We start from the raw sequence: 18798 nt of genomic DNA, 5'->3' as shown, positions 1-18798 counted from the left end.
TCAGTTGCCGGCTCCTCCTCGCCATCCGCTTCCTTCTTGGCCATCTCCAACTGCTCCTTCAAGGGCTTCAACATCCTAAGATGGACGACATGCACGACCATCCTTGCATCGGCATTCAACTCCTTCTCTTCAAGGTCAACATTTTTGAATCTCCATTGTTTCAAGTGGTAGCAATACTTGCACATGGTCTCTTGAATGGTGTATCATCGATTGCTGAGCATAATTAAGGGCTCCGTCTTCCGACCGAGGTGACCATCACCGACGTGCACGGTGACGCACCGCGTCCCGGCCATCGTGTTCACGCTCAGCGGCCTCACGGGCAACTACTTCCACGAGCTCAGCGATGCGCTGGTGCCGTTGCTCGTGGCGTCGCGGCGGTACGGCGGCGAGGTCCAGCTCCTGGCCAGCAACATTCAACTGTGGTGGCCTGGCAAGTACAAGGCCATCGTGTGGCGGCTGTCCAAGTACGACGTCATGGACCTCGACCATGACGATCAGATCCGGTGCTTCCGGATTGTCACCGTCGGGCTCCGCATGCACAAGGAGTTTGACATCGTGCCGGAGCTGGTCCCCAACGCCCCCCCCCCCCCCCCCCCCCCCCCCGCCTCCATGGTCGACTTCACCGCCTTCCTCCGCGAGGCCTACACCCTACCCCAAGCCCGCCGGAGGACCAGTAGAAGAGGAAACCGCATCTGAAGCTGCTCCACTATGGCCACTACCGGAAGTTCGTGAACGTGCCTGAGATCGTGTAGGCGGCGGAAAAGGCAGGATTCGAGGTGGCAACGGTGAGATCATCTCTCCCCACCCTTTGCCGACGCTCAAGGTGAGATTACCTTTGTCCACTCGGGGTGTCACGGTGACAACGGCATCGCCGTTGAGTGTGGGTTTCTCTGGGTCGCCACGGTGTATTCGTGATGATTTGGAGCTTCATTTGCCAACCTTGGTTGCGTCCTGTGGTGGTCCGGCCTCTCTTGTGCTTCATCTCGGCTGCTTGCTGGAGGCGTCTAGTAGCATAGTCCTGATTGCGTGTTTGGCGTGTTATGTTGGGTTTTCTTTCGATCGGTCTTTATGATTTTTTTTAGAAAAGGAGGATTATCCCCGGCCTCTGCATCTGAGCGATGCATGCAGCCATTTTATTAATTATTCACAAAGACCTTACAAAATAGTACATCAGATAGTCTGAAGGCACTATCTTAGCAACAACTATCGCTGCTGCTATCTACCTGATGAAGGAGTGCCGATGGTCCGATCCTAATACCAAACAGACATCGCACCAAGCCTAACATCTAAAGCCAGAGACCCCGACCAAGCCACATACAATCAGTCTTTATGATGATTTTCTCAACACCATGTACCGTTTGACGGTGTGGTTTTATTTATAAAGCGGAGCGAATGGCGGTTCCAAAGAAAGAAACACGGAGGTTTGGCGGTATCTGGGTCCACATTGGGTTAGCGTTGGAGAGTTGATAGGATAGGAAACGCATTAGTGGAGTGCTAATCATGAGACATGGGAGCAAGTACAGGCTGACTGACAGACAGGAACACATGTTTTCGCGCATATCCCCTCGCCGGTTGGCCAAATCTCGCGTAGACCATTACGGACCATGTACGGCGTTAACCAATGAGATCACTCCATCCAAGCAGGCAGCAGCCCATAATTCACCGCAACTCGGATTCTCATTTCTGTTCAGGAGGCCCATCCCAGGTGAGGTGAGGTGTCACTTGCTTCCTAATCTGTGCTGCAGAGCGTGTTTGTCACTGTTTCCTTTTGCACTTGTGATCGATTCGCTGGTCGCCAGTATATTTTTTTTCGTATACTAGTGGTACATTTTTGTAATACTAATGATAAAATAAAAGAAATAAAGAAAGACAGACACGTTTCGTCGGTGGAGTCACGGTCGGGATGGTTGAGACTCGAGAGTGAGATGAATGATTGGGGTCGGATGCATGGGGCAGGACGGGAGGACACATGCGTGGCCAGCGAGGTGAGGAGGGGGGGGCTCACCGCTCACGTCTCGAGTTAATTGCTCTCCATCGAGCCGCTCGGTTGGGTGCTATGTGCACTGTAGTGTACTGCTAGGGGCGTAAGTGCAAAAGGGGCCGCCCGGCTGGCCGGATGGGTACAAATGACCACCGATAAAACGAGCGGACGCGGAGGCTTTGGAACCCCAATCGAAGCCAAAGAAGTCTCCACTGCCACACTGCTTCTGCATCTGCATGCAACACCGTCTCGCTTGTAGCCTTGTGTCCCGTCCCGTCCCCAGCTATCATCTGGCTTTCTCCCACCCCATGTGAACCAGCAGCCACGCCAGTCGGCCACTCAAGGGAGCAAGAAACCCGTGCGGCGCACCGCCGGAAGGAAGGAAGGATCCAACCCGGCCGCGGCCGGTAGACAGAGGAGGAGGCGGAGGCGGAGATGGTCAGCGTCGACGCGAAGCAGGCGGCGCCGGCGGCGGGGGGGAGGGGGCTGCTGAGCAGCTGGGCGCAGAGGCACCTCAACCTGTGCTTCGTCGCCGGCTTTCTCCTCGTGCTCCTCACCTACCTCGTCGTCTCCCAGCAGTTCGCCGTCACCTCCCCCGTCGGTGCGTGCTCTTCTCCCTCCGCTACTACATCGCTCACTGTCCCAATTGGTTCCTTCTATCGGTTCTTGACTGTTCATCTGCAGCAGCTGTCCCCACGACGCCGCCGCACAGGAAGCATCAGGCCGTCAAGTCCCCCGGCGCCGGCGAAGCAGGTGAGCACCCATCGCCACCCCCTGCCCTATAATTCTCAGCCGTCCAATTTCAAGCACTACTGCTGTTAGTTCATTCGTTCCATGGAGATTAATGCCGCGCTACCTCGCCGTCCGCCCGGGCCCGGCGCCGGCGTGGTGGAAAGAAAGAACCCACACAATTAAGTCAACTTGTTCCCGTCTTTGGGAACAGTGAGGCGTGCCTCTCTGACTGATGGAATCATGGCTAAATTGACTAGGATTTACGCAAGGGGGTCGAGAAGGAGAGGGCAAGGCGGAGGCCAGACCAGCTCACGAGCAGCAGCAGCAAACGGGTAAGTAAAAATAAATATCTTCCTTCTTGCTGTCGGTGGCATGGCATGGCATGGGATGGTATGGATGGAATGAGTGAGCGAAAGGGGGCTGTGTTTTTACCAAAAGCAGGGCCGCCGAAAGCAGAGGGCCGCGCGCGCGGCGTGGGGAAGAGAGACGACGACGGTGCGGCCAAGCCGTTTGGTATGTCCAATATTCCTTCCCCCTAACTAAACTAGCAGCACAATTAGTGTGATGAGATGTCGCATTTTGTTCCTGCTCTGCTAGAAGAAAATATATACAAGCATATTGGTTTGATTCGATTCGCGTAGCTTTCGGACGTACTCTGTGTACCTACTGCCTGCTCACTAATGCTGCTATAATTGTGCTGATTCGATCCGATTAGCTTTGGGACGCACAGTATGTATCTTTTTTTTTCCGGGAGAAATAGCATTGCATTACTCAATCACAATGTCTTTACAATCATAAGATGCTATTTCCACTACTTCATCTCGACCAGCTCCTAACCAAGTCAAGGTCCTGCCTTGGGTTCTAGCAAACTTTGCTAAGCAATCACTAGCTTTATTTTGAGATCTAACTATATGAGAAATACAAGTCTTCCTTAAACCCATTAAGTGCTTAATCTCTCTAACAATAGAAGAGTAAGCTGAGCGATCCGCATCCAAGCTTGATATGAGAGAGATCACTTCGATAGAGTCCATCTCCACCACGATCGGCAACTCGCTTCACTGCAAGGCAAGGGACAAGCCTTCCATACACGCGCACAACTCCGCCTCAAGGGAGTCTCTGCACGAAAACAACACCCTGCATGACGAGAAGTTGATAGCCCCGCGATGATCACGTAAGATCATGCCCGCACCCGCTTGTTCTGACGCAACAAAAGATCCATCAGTATTCAATTTGCACCACCCCGGCTCGGGCGTAGTCCAACTCCGTTCGTCCTGATCACCAACGCTTTCCCCCCTTCTCACTGTATCTTTCCATTCGATATAAGTTTTGCCTTTGGCTGGGTCAGCCTGTGGATTCTGCTTGATACCAACCAAGGACACCAGATAGCTTTGCAGAAATCTTAGAGAGACTTCCATAGGTGGGGCAGGCTTAGCATGAACTAGCTCGTTCCGGACAAACCAACTCCTCCAGAAAATCATTAGTAACATTACGTATCTGCTGGTCACTAGTAGTACGAGTAATAATGCTGGTCACTAGTAGTACGAGTAATAATGCTGGATGCACAGTACGTATCTGTTGGTCACTAGTAGTACGAGTATTTGTATCAATTTTATACATGAAACTAGGCTATTTAACCCCCCCCCCCCCTCAAGTGTCAAAATTGTCTGAATTTAGTCCATTCCTGTGCCAGCATCTGTTTTTTTGTGACGATAAACAATAAAAATGGGGGATAGTTTTTTCATGTGTGAATGTTTTCTATTTGTCCAAAAAAGATAGTAGCACATTTTTTGTACGGCCCCTATTTTCTACAATAATAATGCTCGACTTACAGAATAAATATACAGATGTATATGTCTTTATCCCCAATAACACCCCTTGATTTCCAAACCACCCCACCCTCCCCATTTTGATGGTGGGCCTCCATGTCATCCCGTAAGTTCCTTCCTTAAAACAAACAGTAGGAGTACAATTACCCCTTTCTACAAATTAGTTGAGTTTCAAGAAATACATGAAACTTTGACATGTCAATCTTTTTCCTTCTTTTGCATTTTTGTTCCTAGCTATTTCCCCTTTTTCATGTTTCATGTTTTTGTTCCTATTTTTGCATGAAGCCGTCCCACATCGTTGTCAAAATACTTTTCAACGGGACAAATGACCATGTCCAGACCACTTTACTTTAGGGACCATATGGATTTTTGTGATGAAGGTGTTTCTTGAATTGGACCTAACAATACCAACCAAATCTTACCACTTTAGAGTTTAGAGACTTCTCGACATAAAAATAAGTTCACGGTTTGACTATTTCAAGTAGGGGTGGAGCTAGCAACGGGTTTACGCCCTCGGCTGAGCTAGCTTAAGCGATGAACTCACACATCATTGTCAAAATACTTTTCAACGGGACAAATAACGAGTCTAGACCACTTTAGGGACCATATGGATTTTTGTGCTGAAGAAGTTCCTTGTATTGGACCTAGCACTACCAAACCTAATCTTACTACTTTAGGGACTTCTGGACATAAAAAATAGTTCACGGTTTGACTATTAAGTAGGGGTGGAGCTAGAAAATAAATCTGATGGCGTCATCTACATTACACTAGGTTCAACTTTCACAAAGAAACAACACTTGGTGCTAATTTAGTACATCCTATGCTCCTAAATGTGAGACGTTGTGGCAGTTTAAATTAAACTGTCGAAACGTCTTACATCTATAAAAACAGAGGTAGTAGGATGTAGTGAAGGATCTGTAAAAGTCATTGGGGTCAGCTGACCCAGTCCAGGCAGCTCCGTCCCTTGCGGAGCTAACAATGGGTTACGTCTGGGCTAAGCTAGCTTAATTGTTTTCCTTTCTAAGGCCTTGTACAATGCAAGGTGCTTGAAAAAATAAACCAGGCTTTCTTTAAACACTGGTGCTTATTTGTACAGGACATGCGTTTAATTAAACGTCTCTCCTATAAAAATAGGCAGCGGTGCTACGAAAAAGCCAGTTTATTTCTCTAAGCACCTTCCTAAGCGTCTAGCATTGTACAAGGCCTAAGAGGCAATTGCAGGAACGTTGTTACTAGGCTTGGGGCTACTGATTTTAAGGATATAATATTTCTGGTACTCCCTCCGTATCAAAATATAAGACGTTTTTTATACTATCATAGAGCCAAAAATCATTTTATATTTTGATACAGAGGGAGTATCGAAGTAGAGAGGCGGAGCACAAACTTTGGAATACACTCCCTTTGTTCTAAAATAAGTGTCACAACTTATTTTTGGGTAGAGGGAGTATGTTTTTGCTTCTTCATGAAAAGGATATAAATTTGTGCATAGGTCACCTAAAGATTCTTGTGTAGCTAAGTCGATGTATTGAGTTGTCTAATGCCCTCATTTTAAGATACGCGCACAACATGGAATCAAAATTAGACCGGACGGTTAACATCATCAGCCAAGATGTAATATGCACGTGCAAATCAATTATATGAAGGAAGAGAAATGCAGTTTAAGACTTGATTCATTTGCATGGCACATATCAATTAATTTCACTTGATCAATAAAATGCTCAATGATCAGTGAAGCTGACAAATCACTGTGCCTTTTTTTTTTTGAGCAGACAACGGCAAGGTGGTGTGCATCGCGAGCCCCTACTCCTACACCTGCGACGTCTTCGGTGACGTCCGGACCAACGGCACGGCGCACACCGTCACCCTCGTGCCGGCGACGTCCCGACCAGAGCGCCGGGAGTGGAGCATCCAGGCCTACGCCCGCTTCAACATGACCGGCATCCCCAACGTCACGGTGACGCAGCTCGACTCGACGTCCGCGCTGTCCCCGGCGCCCGCGTGCACGGTCACGCACCGCGTCCCGGCCATCGTGCTCGCGCTCGGCGGCCACCTGGGCAACTACTTCCACGACTTCAGCGACGCGCTCGTGCCGCTCTTCGTGGCGTCGCGCCGGTACGGCGGCGAGGTCCAGCTCCTGGCCGGCAACATCCAGCCCTGGTGGCTCGGCAAGTACGAGGCCGTCGTGCGGCGGCTGACAAAGTACGACGTCCTGGACCTCGACCACGACGATCAGATCCGCTGCTTCCGGCACGTCACCGTCGGCCTCAACATGCACAAGGAGTTCAACATCGTGCCGGAGCTGGTCCCCGGCGGCGTCCCGCTCTCCATGCTCAACTTCACCGCCTTCCTCCGCGAGACCTACTCCCTGCCGCGCGCCGCTCCCATCCGCCTGACTAATAAGAAGAGCAGCCCGCCGGTGGACGGGAAGAAGATGAAGAAGCCGCGGCTGATGCTGCTCGACCGGGGCCACTACCGGAAGCTCGTCAACGTGCCGGAGATCGTCAAGGCGGCCGAGAAGGCCGGGTTCGAGGTGACCATCGCGGACCCGCGGTTTAACGTGCGCGTCAAAGAGCTGGCCCTCTCCGTGAACTCGTTCGACGTGCTGCTCGGCGTGCACGGCGCCGGGCTGACCAACTCGGCGTTCCTGCCGCCGGGGGCGGTGGTGATCCAGGTGGTGCCCTACGGCAAGCTGGAGCCGATGGCGCAGAGGGAATTCGGCGACCCCGCGGCCAACATGGGGCTCCGGTACCTCGAGTACAGCATCTCCGTGGAGGAGAGCACGCTGCTGGAGACGCTGGGGCCTGACCACCCCGCGATCAAGGATCCGGATTCCGTCCACCGGAGCGGGTGGGACAAGGTCGCCGAGTACTACCTTGGCAAGCAGAACGTGCGCGTCGACGTCCAAAGGTTCGCGCCGACGCTCGCGCTCGCGCTCGACCATCTCCGGCAACAGTAGCTAGGGTTACATGCCTGTGAGGGATGACGACAGAGACCGTTTGTACATCCGCTAGCTGCAAAGGAGTTCACATTTTCTTTCTTGGTGGAGATAATACATATAGGAAAAAGTTGGTACTATATTGGTCGATTTATATTTTACCGAAGTGAATAGAAACTTACCGACATGTCTGGTTGGTAAAAACAACGAGCCTCGTCGTTGATTTTCATTAATTAGAGAAACCGCGACATGTTCTAGAAAGCATCAATGTATCATCATAAAACAAAGCAAAGGAAAGGCGCACATGCCAAACAGCTATACCTGCTAGCCAAGTAGAAAAAGCAGACACTCTATAGCACTACTGGATGCAAGCAGAGTCAGTCAGCAAACACATCAGAAAGTTGTTATTTAAACTAACACAGATCTTTCGGGAGCTTAAGGAATGATGCCGCAAAGACCATGAACAAGAAGGCTTCGGGCAACACCTTCTTGATCCTCAGCACCCCAGCTTTAGTTACGCTTCTGTCTTTGCTTTTTCTGCAATATGCTCCAAGATTTAAAAATCAAACACAGAAAACCACAAAAGATGGATCATTAGGAAATATTCGATCAAAACAAGCGTTATTTCTTGTTTTTCGGATTGTCCAGCATATATTGGCCCCCCTTCTAAGCACTAGGCGGCTTTGGTTCCTAAGAAAGGAGTGCAACTAGCACTCTATCATACGTGAAACCCCATTAGGTGGTCTAGTCAATCAAAAGCACAACAACCACTTGCACAAATGTTGGTACTAAGAGTCACTCGACGGGGATTTCAAACTTAATAGACACACCAAAAACTTCAGTAGACAGTATAACACTATGTTATGAGTTCTGAGAACATGGCCATCTTAACACCGACGCTAGCTACCATGTCACATCCTACGGTCTTCACACGTCGCCCAATTTCGTTTATAGAAAACAGAGTGTATGTTTTTTGTTTTGCATTGTTGGTCAACCGATGGTTTTTTTTTGCTTTGATATTATTCCCATGTGTGCGCTGTTGTGTATTATTTTTAGGAACAGATGTAGTATTAACGATGATAAGTGCAAAATTCTTTTTGGCGCCATGCGTGTATAAGTAGCAACCATGTCTAATGATTAGCACTATGCGTTTGCAATCTGTCGTAATGTCGTCAGTTTTCTAATGCTGCTGATGCTAACTGCCTGTTACTGCCCGGCTCCTGCGGTTCTTTTGGCAGAAAAACTGTCAATTTGTAATTCGATTAGATAGGACCAATCCACCTTTTTTTAAGCGAGAAGGGAAGGGAATCCAGCAAAAGTAGCAAGGCATAATCGCCAGCTCTCGCATCAGACAAAACCCTGTCGGCCATGGATTAACTAGCTTAATCACATTTGATTAGAAGCTGCTGCCTGGGGTCTACATACCTGGGAATGGCCCATCCTTATAACTAATCAGAGGCGTAAACTAGTACTGTAGTACGGTACTGATTAAGCTAGCTTAACTAATCTGACAGCTACAGTTGCTTCTTCTTAATACCGTTTGTATGGAATCCTGGCACGTGCTATACATTATGGTCAGCCAGTACATGGCCAGCACCATCAAGCATACCCAGCGAAGGTGTGGCGGTCTTGCGCCTGCATAGTTCTCCGTTTTGTCGGTGCAACAAGCGGGAGAAGAATCTGCCGACAGTTCATCGTCCATGTTTGTTATTTCAACGAGAAGCTGAGCCCTTGACCTTCCTTTTGCGTAGAAAATCATGACCATCTATGCCCCCCCCCCCCCCTCCCCGGGTCCGTTGGAGATGCCAAAATAGTCCGGACCACCCCGCGATGAAGGACCCCGATTCCGTCCACCGGAGCGGCTGGGACAAGGTCGCCGAGTACTACCTTGGCAAGCAGAACGTGCGCGTCAACGTCCAAAGGTTCGCGCCGACGCTCGCGCTCGCGCTCGACCATCTCCGGCAACAGTAGCTAGGGTTACATGCCTGTGAGCAGTGGTGAATCTAGACAGAAACTGGAGGGTGGGCTCAAAGCCTGTATCATGCCAATATCTGTTGGGTTGGGCTTGCAAGTGGCTTAGTTGAGCCATGAAACTAGTAGTAAAAAAAATTCTTGCAGTGCTGGAGGGGGGGCTCAAGCCTGTTAAAGCCCCCTACTAGATTCGCCCCTGCCTGTGAGGGATGACGACACAGACCGTTTGTACATCCGCTAGCTGCAAAGGAGTTCATATTTTTCTTTTTTAGTATATAATGATGAATCGGGGCATTTTACTGCCACTGAATTTGGTGAAGAATACATATAGGAATTTGTTGGTGCTATATTGGTCGATTTACTTTACATAATAAGTGAATTGAAACTTACCAAAATGGCGAAATGTTGCTACTTTCTTTTTGAAAAAAACAACGAGCCTTTTTGTCGATTTTCATTAGAGAAACCCCCCACAAGTTCTATAAAGTATCATAACAAAGCAAAGGAAAGGCGCACATGCTAAACGTGCTAGACAACGAGAAAAAAAAACGGACACGCTAGATCAGTACTGCACGCAGGCAAAGTCAACCAGCAAGCACACCAGAAAGTTGTTATTTAAAGTAACACAGATCTCCCGGGAGCTTAAGGAATGATGCCCCGAAAACCATGAACAAAAACACTCCAGTCAAGGATAACCTAGTATCAGCTGCAAATCTTTCTAGCAAGACGATTCCATCCATGGATATTGGCAAAAGTTTCTGTCTTGGCTTTTCTGCAACATGGTCCAAGATTTCAAAATCAAGCACAATTTGAAAACCACAGAAGATGGCTCATTAGGAAATTTTTCAATCAAAACAAGCGCTATTTCTAGTTTTCCAGATTGTCAAGCATATAGTGGCCCTCACTTCCACAAATGTTGGTACTAAAGTGTCGCTCGACAGGGATTCCAAACTTAATAGACACACCAAGCACTTCAGTAGAAAGCATAACACTTCGTCCTGCCTAATTATACAAGGGGGCACATTGGAACTCATGTTCTGAGTTGAGAGAACATCGCCATTGTAACACCGACGCCATCTACCATGTCACGTCCTTGGTACGGTCATCACACGTTGCCTAACTTTGTTTATAGAAAACAGAGTGTATATATTTTTTATTTTACATTCTTGATCAACCGATGGTTTTTGCTTTGATATTATTCCCATGTGTGCACTATTATGTATACTAGTAGAATGCCCGTGCGTTGCCATGGGCTTTAAAAAATAAGATGCTACCCACGGAGCTAAATTAATCGAGAATAATGCACATCTCAGCTGACACATATCATACTATCAGACACAATAATACATTATTAACAACTTTAAAAAAAATATGTTATTGAAACCTGTTATTGACAACTTTAAAAAATACATATTATTGAAACCAATTGAACGCCGAGGAAGGTTGTGATACCCATCCATGGGTGAGTGCATAATTCTGGCGGTGGTGGTGATGTACCTACATTGTTATCCGTATTTCTTTATACTTTTATCAAGGCATGGAACAATTTTACTATCTTGCTCTTTTCTTAATTCAAATACAAACACAATCATAGAAATCTGGAGTTCAAGTTAGTGTTCTCATTCCTCGGCCGATCGATTTTCCGTGGGAGCACATTTGAGCCACCATTGGTTTCTAATAATCTTTGATACAAATGCACACCCCCTGATATCTCAACGTCACAACCTTCTAGTCATGGAGATTACCTAAAGGAAGTATTTTTTTGCCATTATCACTTCTTTATCTGGTAGTAGATTCCATCTTTTTACGAAAGTATGACATATTTTTTTAGACACATACAATGATATTGTTTTCATTATGAATAATGCATTTGTACATAAAGTCATCCAAGTTTGGTTCCACATTCGCGGAACATCCTATGAATTTTCGAGATTCGGTTACACAACCAAGCATGGCATGATGTGAGAAAACCAACAATGATGTGTGCTTGAGCATCTTTGACCATGAAAAAAAGGCATTTTGGGAGTCTTGATCATCACTGAGAGTAAGTTGATTGATCCATTGCGGAACCTTGAGCATTTTTAGAACCCAGAAACCTGGACAAATAATTTGAACTGTATGTATCAATTTCCTAAGTGAGGCCCTGATATCAGCAATCAAAATCATATTTGTGAACAAAATTTTCATATTTTTTATTTTACATTCTTTATCAACCGATGTTTTTTGCTTTGATATTATTCCCATGTGTGCACTATTATGTATATTATTCCCATGTGCGCACTAGTATAATTTAGAAACGGCCTGCTGCATGTGTGACTTTTTTCTTCATTTAAGCACATCATTTAGCTAGGACAAAGTGACCTTGAACTGCCGAAACGTTTTATAGTACCTAGGAACAGAGGTAGTGTATCAAAGATAGTGCAAAATTTTGTTGGCGCCATGTGTGTACAAATTAGAAAGTAGTACACCGTGTCTTCAATGATTACCACTACGCGTTCACAATCTGTCGTAATCTTATCAGTCTTCTAATGCAAACTGCCTGTTACTGCCCAGCTTCTGCGGTTCTTTTGGCAGAAAAACTGTCAATCTGTCATTCGATTAGATAGATAGGAACAGCCCCTTTTTTTTAAGCAAAAGGAGGGAAGGGAATCCAGCAAAAGTAGCAAGGCATAATCGCCGGCTCTCGCATCAGACAAAACCCTGTCGGCCGTGGATTAATTAGCTTTATCACATTTGATTAGAAGCTGCTGCTTGGGGTCTACATACCTTGGGAAGGGCCCATCCTTATAACTAAACTTATCAAAGGCATAGCTTAACTAATCTGCCAGCCAGTCGCTTCTTCTTAATACCGTTTCTATGGAATCCATGCACGTGCTATACATGATGATGGTCAGCCAGCACGAGGATACCCAGCGAAGGTGTAGCGGTCTTGTGCCTACGTTCTGTCCGTGCAACAAGCGGGAGAAGAATCTGTCGTCGGTTCGTCCGTGTACAACACCATCTGGACTTCCATTTGGTAGCTCTAATTTAAAACTCTTAAGTGTGTTTCAAACACCAACTAGGCAACGGATCTTCCGAAAATTATGCCACTCAGCTATCCACCGCAGGAGAAAGTGAAACTAGCAGATGGGTGGGATGTGTGCCCACCAAAGACAATCACTATGGGTGTTAGGAGGCTGGGCATGTCGCGATGCATAACTAGCCGTTGTATAACAGTTTTAAAAAATAGATGCTAAATAACTTTTAATACATGATGCACATTTTAAGTACATGATAAACATTTTTTTAATACCCAGCGAACATTTTCTTAATACATAATGAGCATTTTTTTGAAATACCAAATGAATATTTTTAGTACATCATATAAACGTTTTTATAAAAAATATTTTTAATACACAATGAACATGATTTCAAAAAATATTCAAAAAATATTCATGATTTTAAAAACAGTTCACGAATTCAAAAAATGCCCATGATTTAAATAATTCACTATTTCGAAAAATGTTCAGGAATTTGAAAGATGTTCGCAAAATGAAAAAGAAAGGAAAATGAAAAAATAAAGAAAAAGGAAAGCACAAAACGAACATGAAAAATGGAAAAGGAAAAAAGAAAAAAGGTTAAACATAAGAGAAAAAGGAAAAAATCCCCAACGTCATGGTGACGCAGCTCGACTCGACGTCCGACGCATCCCCGGCGCCCGCGTGCACAGTGACGCACCGCGTCCCGTCCATCGTGCTTGCGCTCGGCGGTCATTTGGGAATTAGTTTGAATTTTACTTTAATACAAATGGATTAAATAGGCTGTTTTGGCCACTGTTTTAAATAGGTTAGGGGCAATTTAATATTTCAAAAAACAATTCTCTGAAAATTACTTAGTGGTTATTTGCAAACCAACGAACATTTTCAAATATTTGAAAAATTCTGAAAAATTTAGCACATTCACATAACATTTGCCATTTTTGTATCTCGAGCAATGTTTTGAACTTTGGTTTCTATTTTTATGACAACATAGATTGATGTTCTGTCAATGCGCTGTTTTTTCTTGGATTTTTTGTGCGTTTTCTTGGACTCTTTTTTTGACATTTTTGAATGTGTAACCGTCATCCGGTGCACCGGTAACACAAGAAGCTTCGGTGCACAAGATACGTCCTCAGGGGAGAAAACAACCGGGCTGGCTGGCCCATCACATTTTTTCCTATTGTTTTCATCTAAGTTTTTTTTTACTCTTTTGTTGTTTTTTAAGTGAAATTTATTTCGGCCTTTTGGAGGAGAAGAACATTAGTTTTTTAGAAGGTGATATTTTGAATATATGCGGATATGTTTTGAAACAACATGAACTATTTTTAAAAACTTTTTTCATTGCTGACAAACATGAACATTTTTTGAAAATTTCAGATTTGTTTTAGACATGTGAACATTTTTTTAACGCTAGAATTTTTGTTAGAAAATGCGAGAATATTTGAGATTGTGAAATTTTTGAAGTGCGGGCATTTTTTTAAATTTTAGATTCTTTTGAAAATCTGTACGAAATTTTGAAAATTCGGAAAAAAAAGAAAAGGAACAAAAATGTGAAAAACCAGAAAACACTGTAAAGGAAAACCGCAGAATCAGAAAGAAACCAGAGCGACCCTAAAAAAACCAAAGAAAGAAACCAGAGCGGAACCTTCTGAAAGGTTTCCAAAACTGGTAAAACCAGAAGGTACCACGCTGGTAGACCGGATGGTGGGTCAGCCAATCTGCTCTCTCGCTGTCACTCCCGTGTGTGTGTGTGATTGTCTTGTAAATTTTCTGACGCGAGCGAACTTTAGAGGTGTTCGACGTGAAACTAATAGTGTTAGGGTATGCTGACTCCAACTGCTCGCATACGTCCGGACAACATGTTCCGTTTTTCGAAAGTCATCCAACTCGGTTCTTTTTTCCGTAAACCAGAAACAAAGTGAGAGGCTTTGCGGGCGTCCGGACCACTGTTACGCCCACTCCCGACTATATCACTGTTACGTCCGGACCACCATTTTTTCTAAAAGTAATAGTGGAGGATGGGTTTAGGACCAGACCACATTTTTTTCTTTCTAAATGTTCGAAATGTAATGAATTTTGTCCGGTTTATATAAAAATTCTTCGTCTTTGTACGAATTTCATCCTGTTAGTTTAAATAATGGTTGAAATATGTGCAGACAGCGTTGGATGGCCGGCTCTTGCATCCGTATTCGCCTGTTTGCCGACGGATGCCGGAGCTAGTTTGCGGGTGAGTGTTGTAGATGCCCTTAGTCACAAGCTAAGCTACAACTGCTCGTACTTGTATTGAGACGGCGGTGTGGCTGCGTTCAGGCGCGGACGACATTGTAAGCATGTGCGCTCTGGATCACTCTGATAAGTTTATTCATTATGCATGAACTTTTTTTTTTGCAGGTCATTATGCATAAACTTGTACATAGCGAAGGTAATACCAAACTTGGTCGACTGGGTACATTAGCCCGGTGCCTTGATTACATACATGTTTATTAATACACTTGTACAATACTTACATCAGATGATACTACATCATAAAATTCCCACACATGACAGCATATACCAAAGAAAAACAGTGATAGAAATATCACGTTCTACCCATCTTTGCTTGTCCAGGAAGCCCAACTAACAGCCACCTTCACATAAACTCGGTTGTACAAGCTGTCACAGAATGAGAACCAGAAAATTCTCCATTTCCTCTTGAACAAGAAGGTGCAGAAGACTACCCAGAGGCCCATTACATATCCAGAGCTCATGGCGATGTAAAACGAGATCATATTGCCCGCATCTTCATGATGTTCCGGAGTAGCTGGAATTAACTCAATTCCTGGACATTTCTTGGGGATCGTGGAACCACAAAGACCAGGATTGCCCACATAAATATACTCCTGGTCATCAAGTGTTTGAAGCTGATTCCCAGATGGTATCTCTCCACTCAGATTGTTGTAGGACAGGTTCAAGTGACTCAATGATGTGAGAGCCGATAAGCCTGTAGGGATTTTACCGAACAATTCATTATGTGATAGGTCAAGAGACTCGACTTGCACCAAGGCGCCAATCTTCTCAGGAATTTTTGCACTGAGGGCATTCCATGATAGGTTCAGGCTCTTCAGCGCCACAAGTGCGCCGATCTCTTCAGGAATCTCTCCTGTGATATTGTTACACGACAAATCAAGATTTACCATGTATATGACTTCTCCTGTATATAATCTCTCTTGGCCTTTTGTGACTATTGTGAAATTCTCTGTGTAGTCAACGTCAGAGCGATAAACAACATCTTCAAAATTGAGTACTCCATTAAATTTATCAGATTTATCTCTGCTTAGAATCATCCTCGTGCAGTTAACAATAGATTTTGGTATGCTTCCTGACATATTGTTGTTGGAAAGGTCCAAATATTGAAGATTAGCTAGCTTTGTGAGCCCCAAAGGAATGTGGCCATGAAACATATTAGATCTCAACCGCAAGAATGCCAAAGATGGCAACTTCTCCCCAATCCATGATGGCAAAGTCCCAAAGAATTTATTGTGTGCGAGATCAAGAAATATGAGGTCGGGACAATTTTTGAGGAATAAAGGAAAAACACCAGAGAGGTTGTTGTTTCTTAAGCTTAGATTACTAAGACTTAAACTTTCTGTGTTTTTAGTGGATTGATTGACTATGCAATCAGGAGCTGACCCAGTGAGCTCATTTCTTGATAGGTCTAATAGTTTCAGTGATGTCAACTTGCACAGAGATGATGGAATGGTGCCAGAGATTGAGTTGCCAAATAGAAGAAGTACTTCAAGTAGTGGCGTTCCAAATTCCAATGGTAGCCCTGATAGTTTGTTTGTACTAAGATCCAAGTAGGTTAGGTTAATAGGAAGCTTAGGAATTGGACCACTGAATTGATTGGAACTGAGATCCATTGCGGATGTCCTCATATATTCCATCATAGATGGTAGAAAACCACGAAGTTGATTTTGTTGCATTCTAACCGAGTCCAACGAGGAAACCATTATCCAAAACCAATCCGGAACTATGTCGGAGATGCTTGCATTTGAGATGTCGAGGTATATAGGTGTTTGCCACCGTAGCCACATCGGAAATTTAGGTCCGAGTAGGCACGACCGGAGTCCAATCATTGTCAGATTAAATGGAGGAAGCCAAATTGAATTCACTGTGATGGCTATTGAATTACCTGACAACAACAATCTCTGCAATCTTGCTAGGTTTGATAAATGACCTTCATGTATAACACCATCCAGGTAGTTGTTCATTAGGTTCAATGCAGTTAGCTTTCTGAGCTCTCCTATCCATAGCGGCACCTGACCTGTGAGTTTGTTTCCACCAAGATAGATAAAGGTCAGATTGAGCCAGGATTCTTGCAGCTTGGTTGGTAGGCTTCCTGTCAAACTGTTGTTAGATAGATCCAAGGCTGAAAATTTATTCCATGAACAAGAAGGCAACCGTTGAAAGAATTCCGTTATGCTTCCATTGATACCGGCATCATGTATAAACAATGTTTCCAAGTTACAAAGTTTTTTCAGGTTTGACGGTATCATGCCCACAAGATTATTATGTGACAGATAGAGCTCTACCATGGAGGTCATATTCCCAATCTCGTCAGGAATTGGACCACTAAATTGACTCCATGAGATATCAAGCAACTTAAGGCTAGTCAAGCCCCAAAACCAGTTGGGTGCTAGACGCTTTGGGGCAAGGTTGAAGGAAATGTCGAGAGTTTCAAGAGATGTCAGGTTTGAATGCACAAGAGAATCAGGACTGTTGTTAAGTTGGCAGCTAGTAAGAAGAAGAACTTTGAGGGAAGGAAGCATATTCACGACTGGCAACCAGTTCGGAATGGTGCTGAGGTTCACAGAGCTCAAGTCCAGGTGTTCAAGGGAAGATAATCGCGACAACCAGGTGATATCCGTGGAGTATGTGTCGGCGTTACCACCAAGACTCAAGTAACGTAAGTCGGTGAGATTACCCAGCTGTGGTGGTATCCTTCCAACAAAGCCCGAGCTGGACAGGTTTAGATACCTCAAGTGGTGGAGAGACGGCAAAGTCTCTGCTAGCTGAAAGCCGCTAAATGAGTTGCCGCTGAGGTCGAGGTACCTTAGACGTTCTAGACCAGCCAACGAGGAGCTTATGTTGCCTCCTAGATAGCTGTCATAGGAACCTTGAAGATCGAGCTTGATGACATGGCTGGTTCTCTTGCTGCAGCGGATACCCTTCCATCGGCAGCAGTGGTCGCCCTGCCACGTCGAAAGGCGGTCTGCAGGGTCCGACAAGCCCGCTTTGAAGCGGACAAGGGCGGATCTCTCACTCACAGCACAACTGCCCGTGTTGTTGCCATGGGCTTCAGTGGAGCTGGTTTGTGTGAGCAGGAACGAGGCTATAGCTAGTTGCACGCACAAGCATCTAAGGACGATGCTCATTGTGTTTAACTTTGTAACAGAAACAACTTTGTATGACTTTGCCTATGGCGACTTTGTTGTTCGATACTGCTATATATAGCACAGCCTAGCCAGTATGGTTTGCTGTCGAAGTACCACCTGTGAAAACTGTAGTATGGCTGAATATTGTTGTTGTATTGATCTGACCCTTGTGTAAAGTATATATAGAAGTATAAGAGAGGTAGAGAGTTGGAGTACAAGACAAGTTACACGTGGTCTAAACTAATTCTATCTCTATCTCCTTATCTCTAACTTAAACCCAATTATATTTCTAACACCACCTCTGTACCAAAATACTTGTCGTTTGAGAAAACCAGTACTAGTTCCCTAGCAACAAGTATTGTGGTACAGAGGGAGTAGCATGCATGCATGCTTTTGGTCTCACGTCATGCAGGATTCATGCTTGTGTGGACAGAACTCTCGAGTTTTTCCTAATGAATACATCTTTGTTTCAACGTTCGACGAGACTGGGTGAGGGCTGATTATCGTAAGTGTTCGTCACCTTTGACAACTGACCTGAAAATACACCACAAACAAATTTCATGGTCAGACCTGTAGACTCGAGTCAAGTCATCTTGGGTGGCCTGGCTTGAATAGATGCGTTCGTCCGTTTCTTTGTTTCTTCCACGATGAATACGTAAAGTGCGTGAAATTCCAAGTGAGTCGAAGAGTTCAACTGTACAACACACACACAACTAACGAATTAGATCGTGAGACCGTCTCGAGATTTCCAAGTGCTCTAGAACTGCCACAATAGTCACGTCATAGAAAAAATTGGTTCATGTGAAACGTGCCGTGCAGAATTCAGTTGGACCAGACATTCTTTGCATCATCGTATGCCCTGCATTCTATTCCTAGACTCGCTGTGGTATTTCTTGACAACACGGTTTAGGTGGCGCTTCTGTGT

The 18798-nt window shown here is 45.2% G+C and overlaps 2 protein-coding genes across 6 annotated transcripts; one reads left to right on the top strand and one right to left on the bottom strand.

Annotated features, from left to right (window-relative positions):
• The first annotated feature begins 2148 nt into the window (after positions 1-2148).
• LOC125542347 (beta-1,2-xylosyltransferase XYXT1-like) lies at positions 2149-7614 on the top strand. 5 transcript variants are annotated; one of them, XM_048705346.2, is made up of 5 exons: positions 2149-2582; positions 2666-2734; positions 2971-3045; positions 3152-3226; positions 6309-7614. In XM_048705346.2, exons 1-5 carry the CDS (start codon positions 2417-2419, stop codon positions 7493-7495), a joined length of 1572 nt encoding a protein of 523 aa, XP_048561303.1. In that variant the 5' UTR covers positions 2149-2416; the 3' UTR covers positions 7496-7614. The 5 variants fall into 5 exon arrangements, with proteins under 5 accessions (XP_048561303.1, XP_048561307.1, XP_048561306.1 ...); XM_048705349.2 differs by having other exon boundaries at positions 2150-2582; positions 2669-2734; positions 3155-3226; XM_048705348.2 differs by having other exon boundaries at positions 2150-2582; positions 2669-2734.
• Positions 7615-15044: 7430 nt separating this feature from the next.
• On the bottom strand, positions 15045-17873 carry LOC125547589 (receptor-like protein EIX2). Its single transcript, XM_048711410.1, has one exon. It carries the CDS (start codon positions 17871-17873, stop codon positions 15045-15047), a length of 2829 nt encoding a protein of 942 aa, XP_048567367.1.
• Between the last annotated feature and the right edge of the window lie 925 nt (positions 17874-18798).

The sequence above is a fragment of the Triticum urartu genome, chromosome 3A (assembly GCF_056163025.1).
Source record: "Triticum urartu cultivar PI428250 chromosome 3A, HENAU_Tu73, whole genome shotgun sequence".
Taxonomy (NCBI): domain Eukaryota; kingdom Viridiplantae; phylum Streptophyta; class Magnoliopsida; order Poales; family Poaceae; genus Triticum; species Triticum urartu.
This window is presented reverse-complemented; position numbering and strand designations above follow the sequence as displayed.

Bases quoted from the DNA above. Each gene is read 5' to 3' on its own strand.
- LOC125547589 (XM_048711410.1), bottom strand. From the start codon at position 17,873: ATGAGCATCGTCCTTAGATGCTTGTGCGTGCAACTAGCTATAGCCTCG.
- LOC125542347 (XM_048705346.2), top strand. From the start codon at position 2,417: ATGGTCAGCGTCGACGCGAAGCAGGCGGCGCCGGCGGCGGGGGGGAGG. The intron at 2,583-2,665 runs GTGCGTGCTCTT...GTTCATCTGCAG, and splicing joins CGCCGTCACCTCCCCCGTCG to CAGCTGTCCCCACGACGCCG. The intron at 2,735-2,970 runs GTGAGCACCCAT...TAAATTGACTAG, and splicing joins CCCCGGCGCCGGCGAAGCAG to GATTTACGCAAGGGGGTCGA.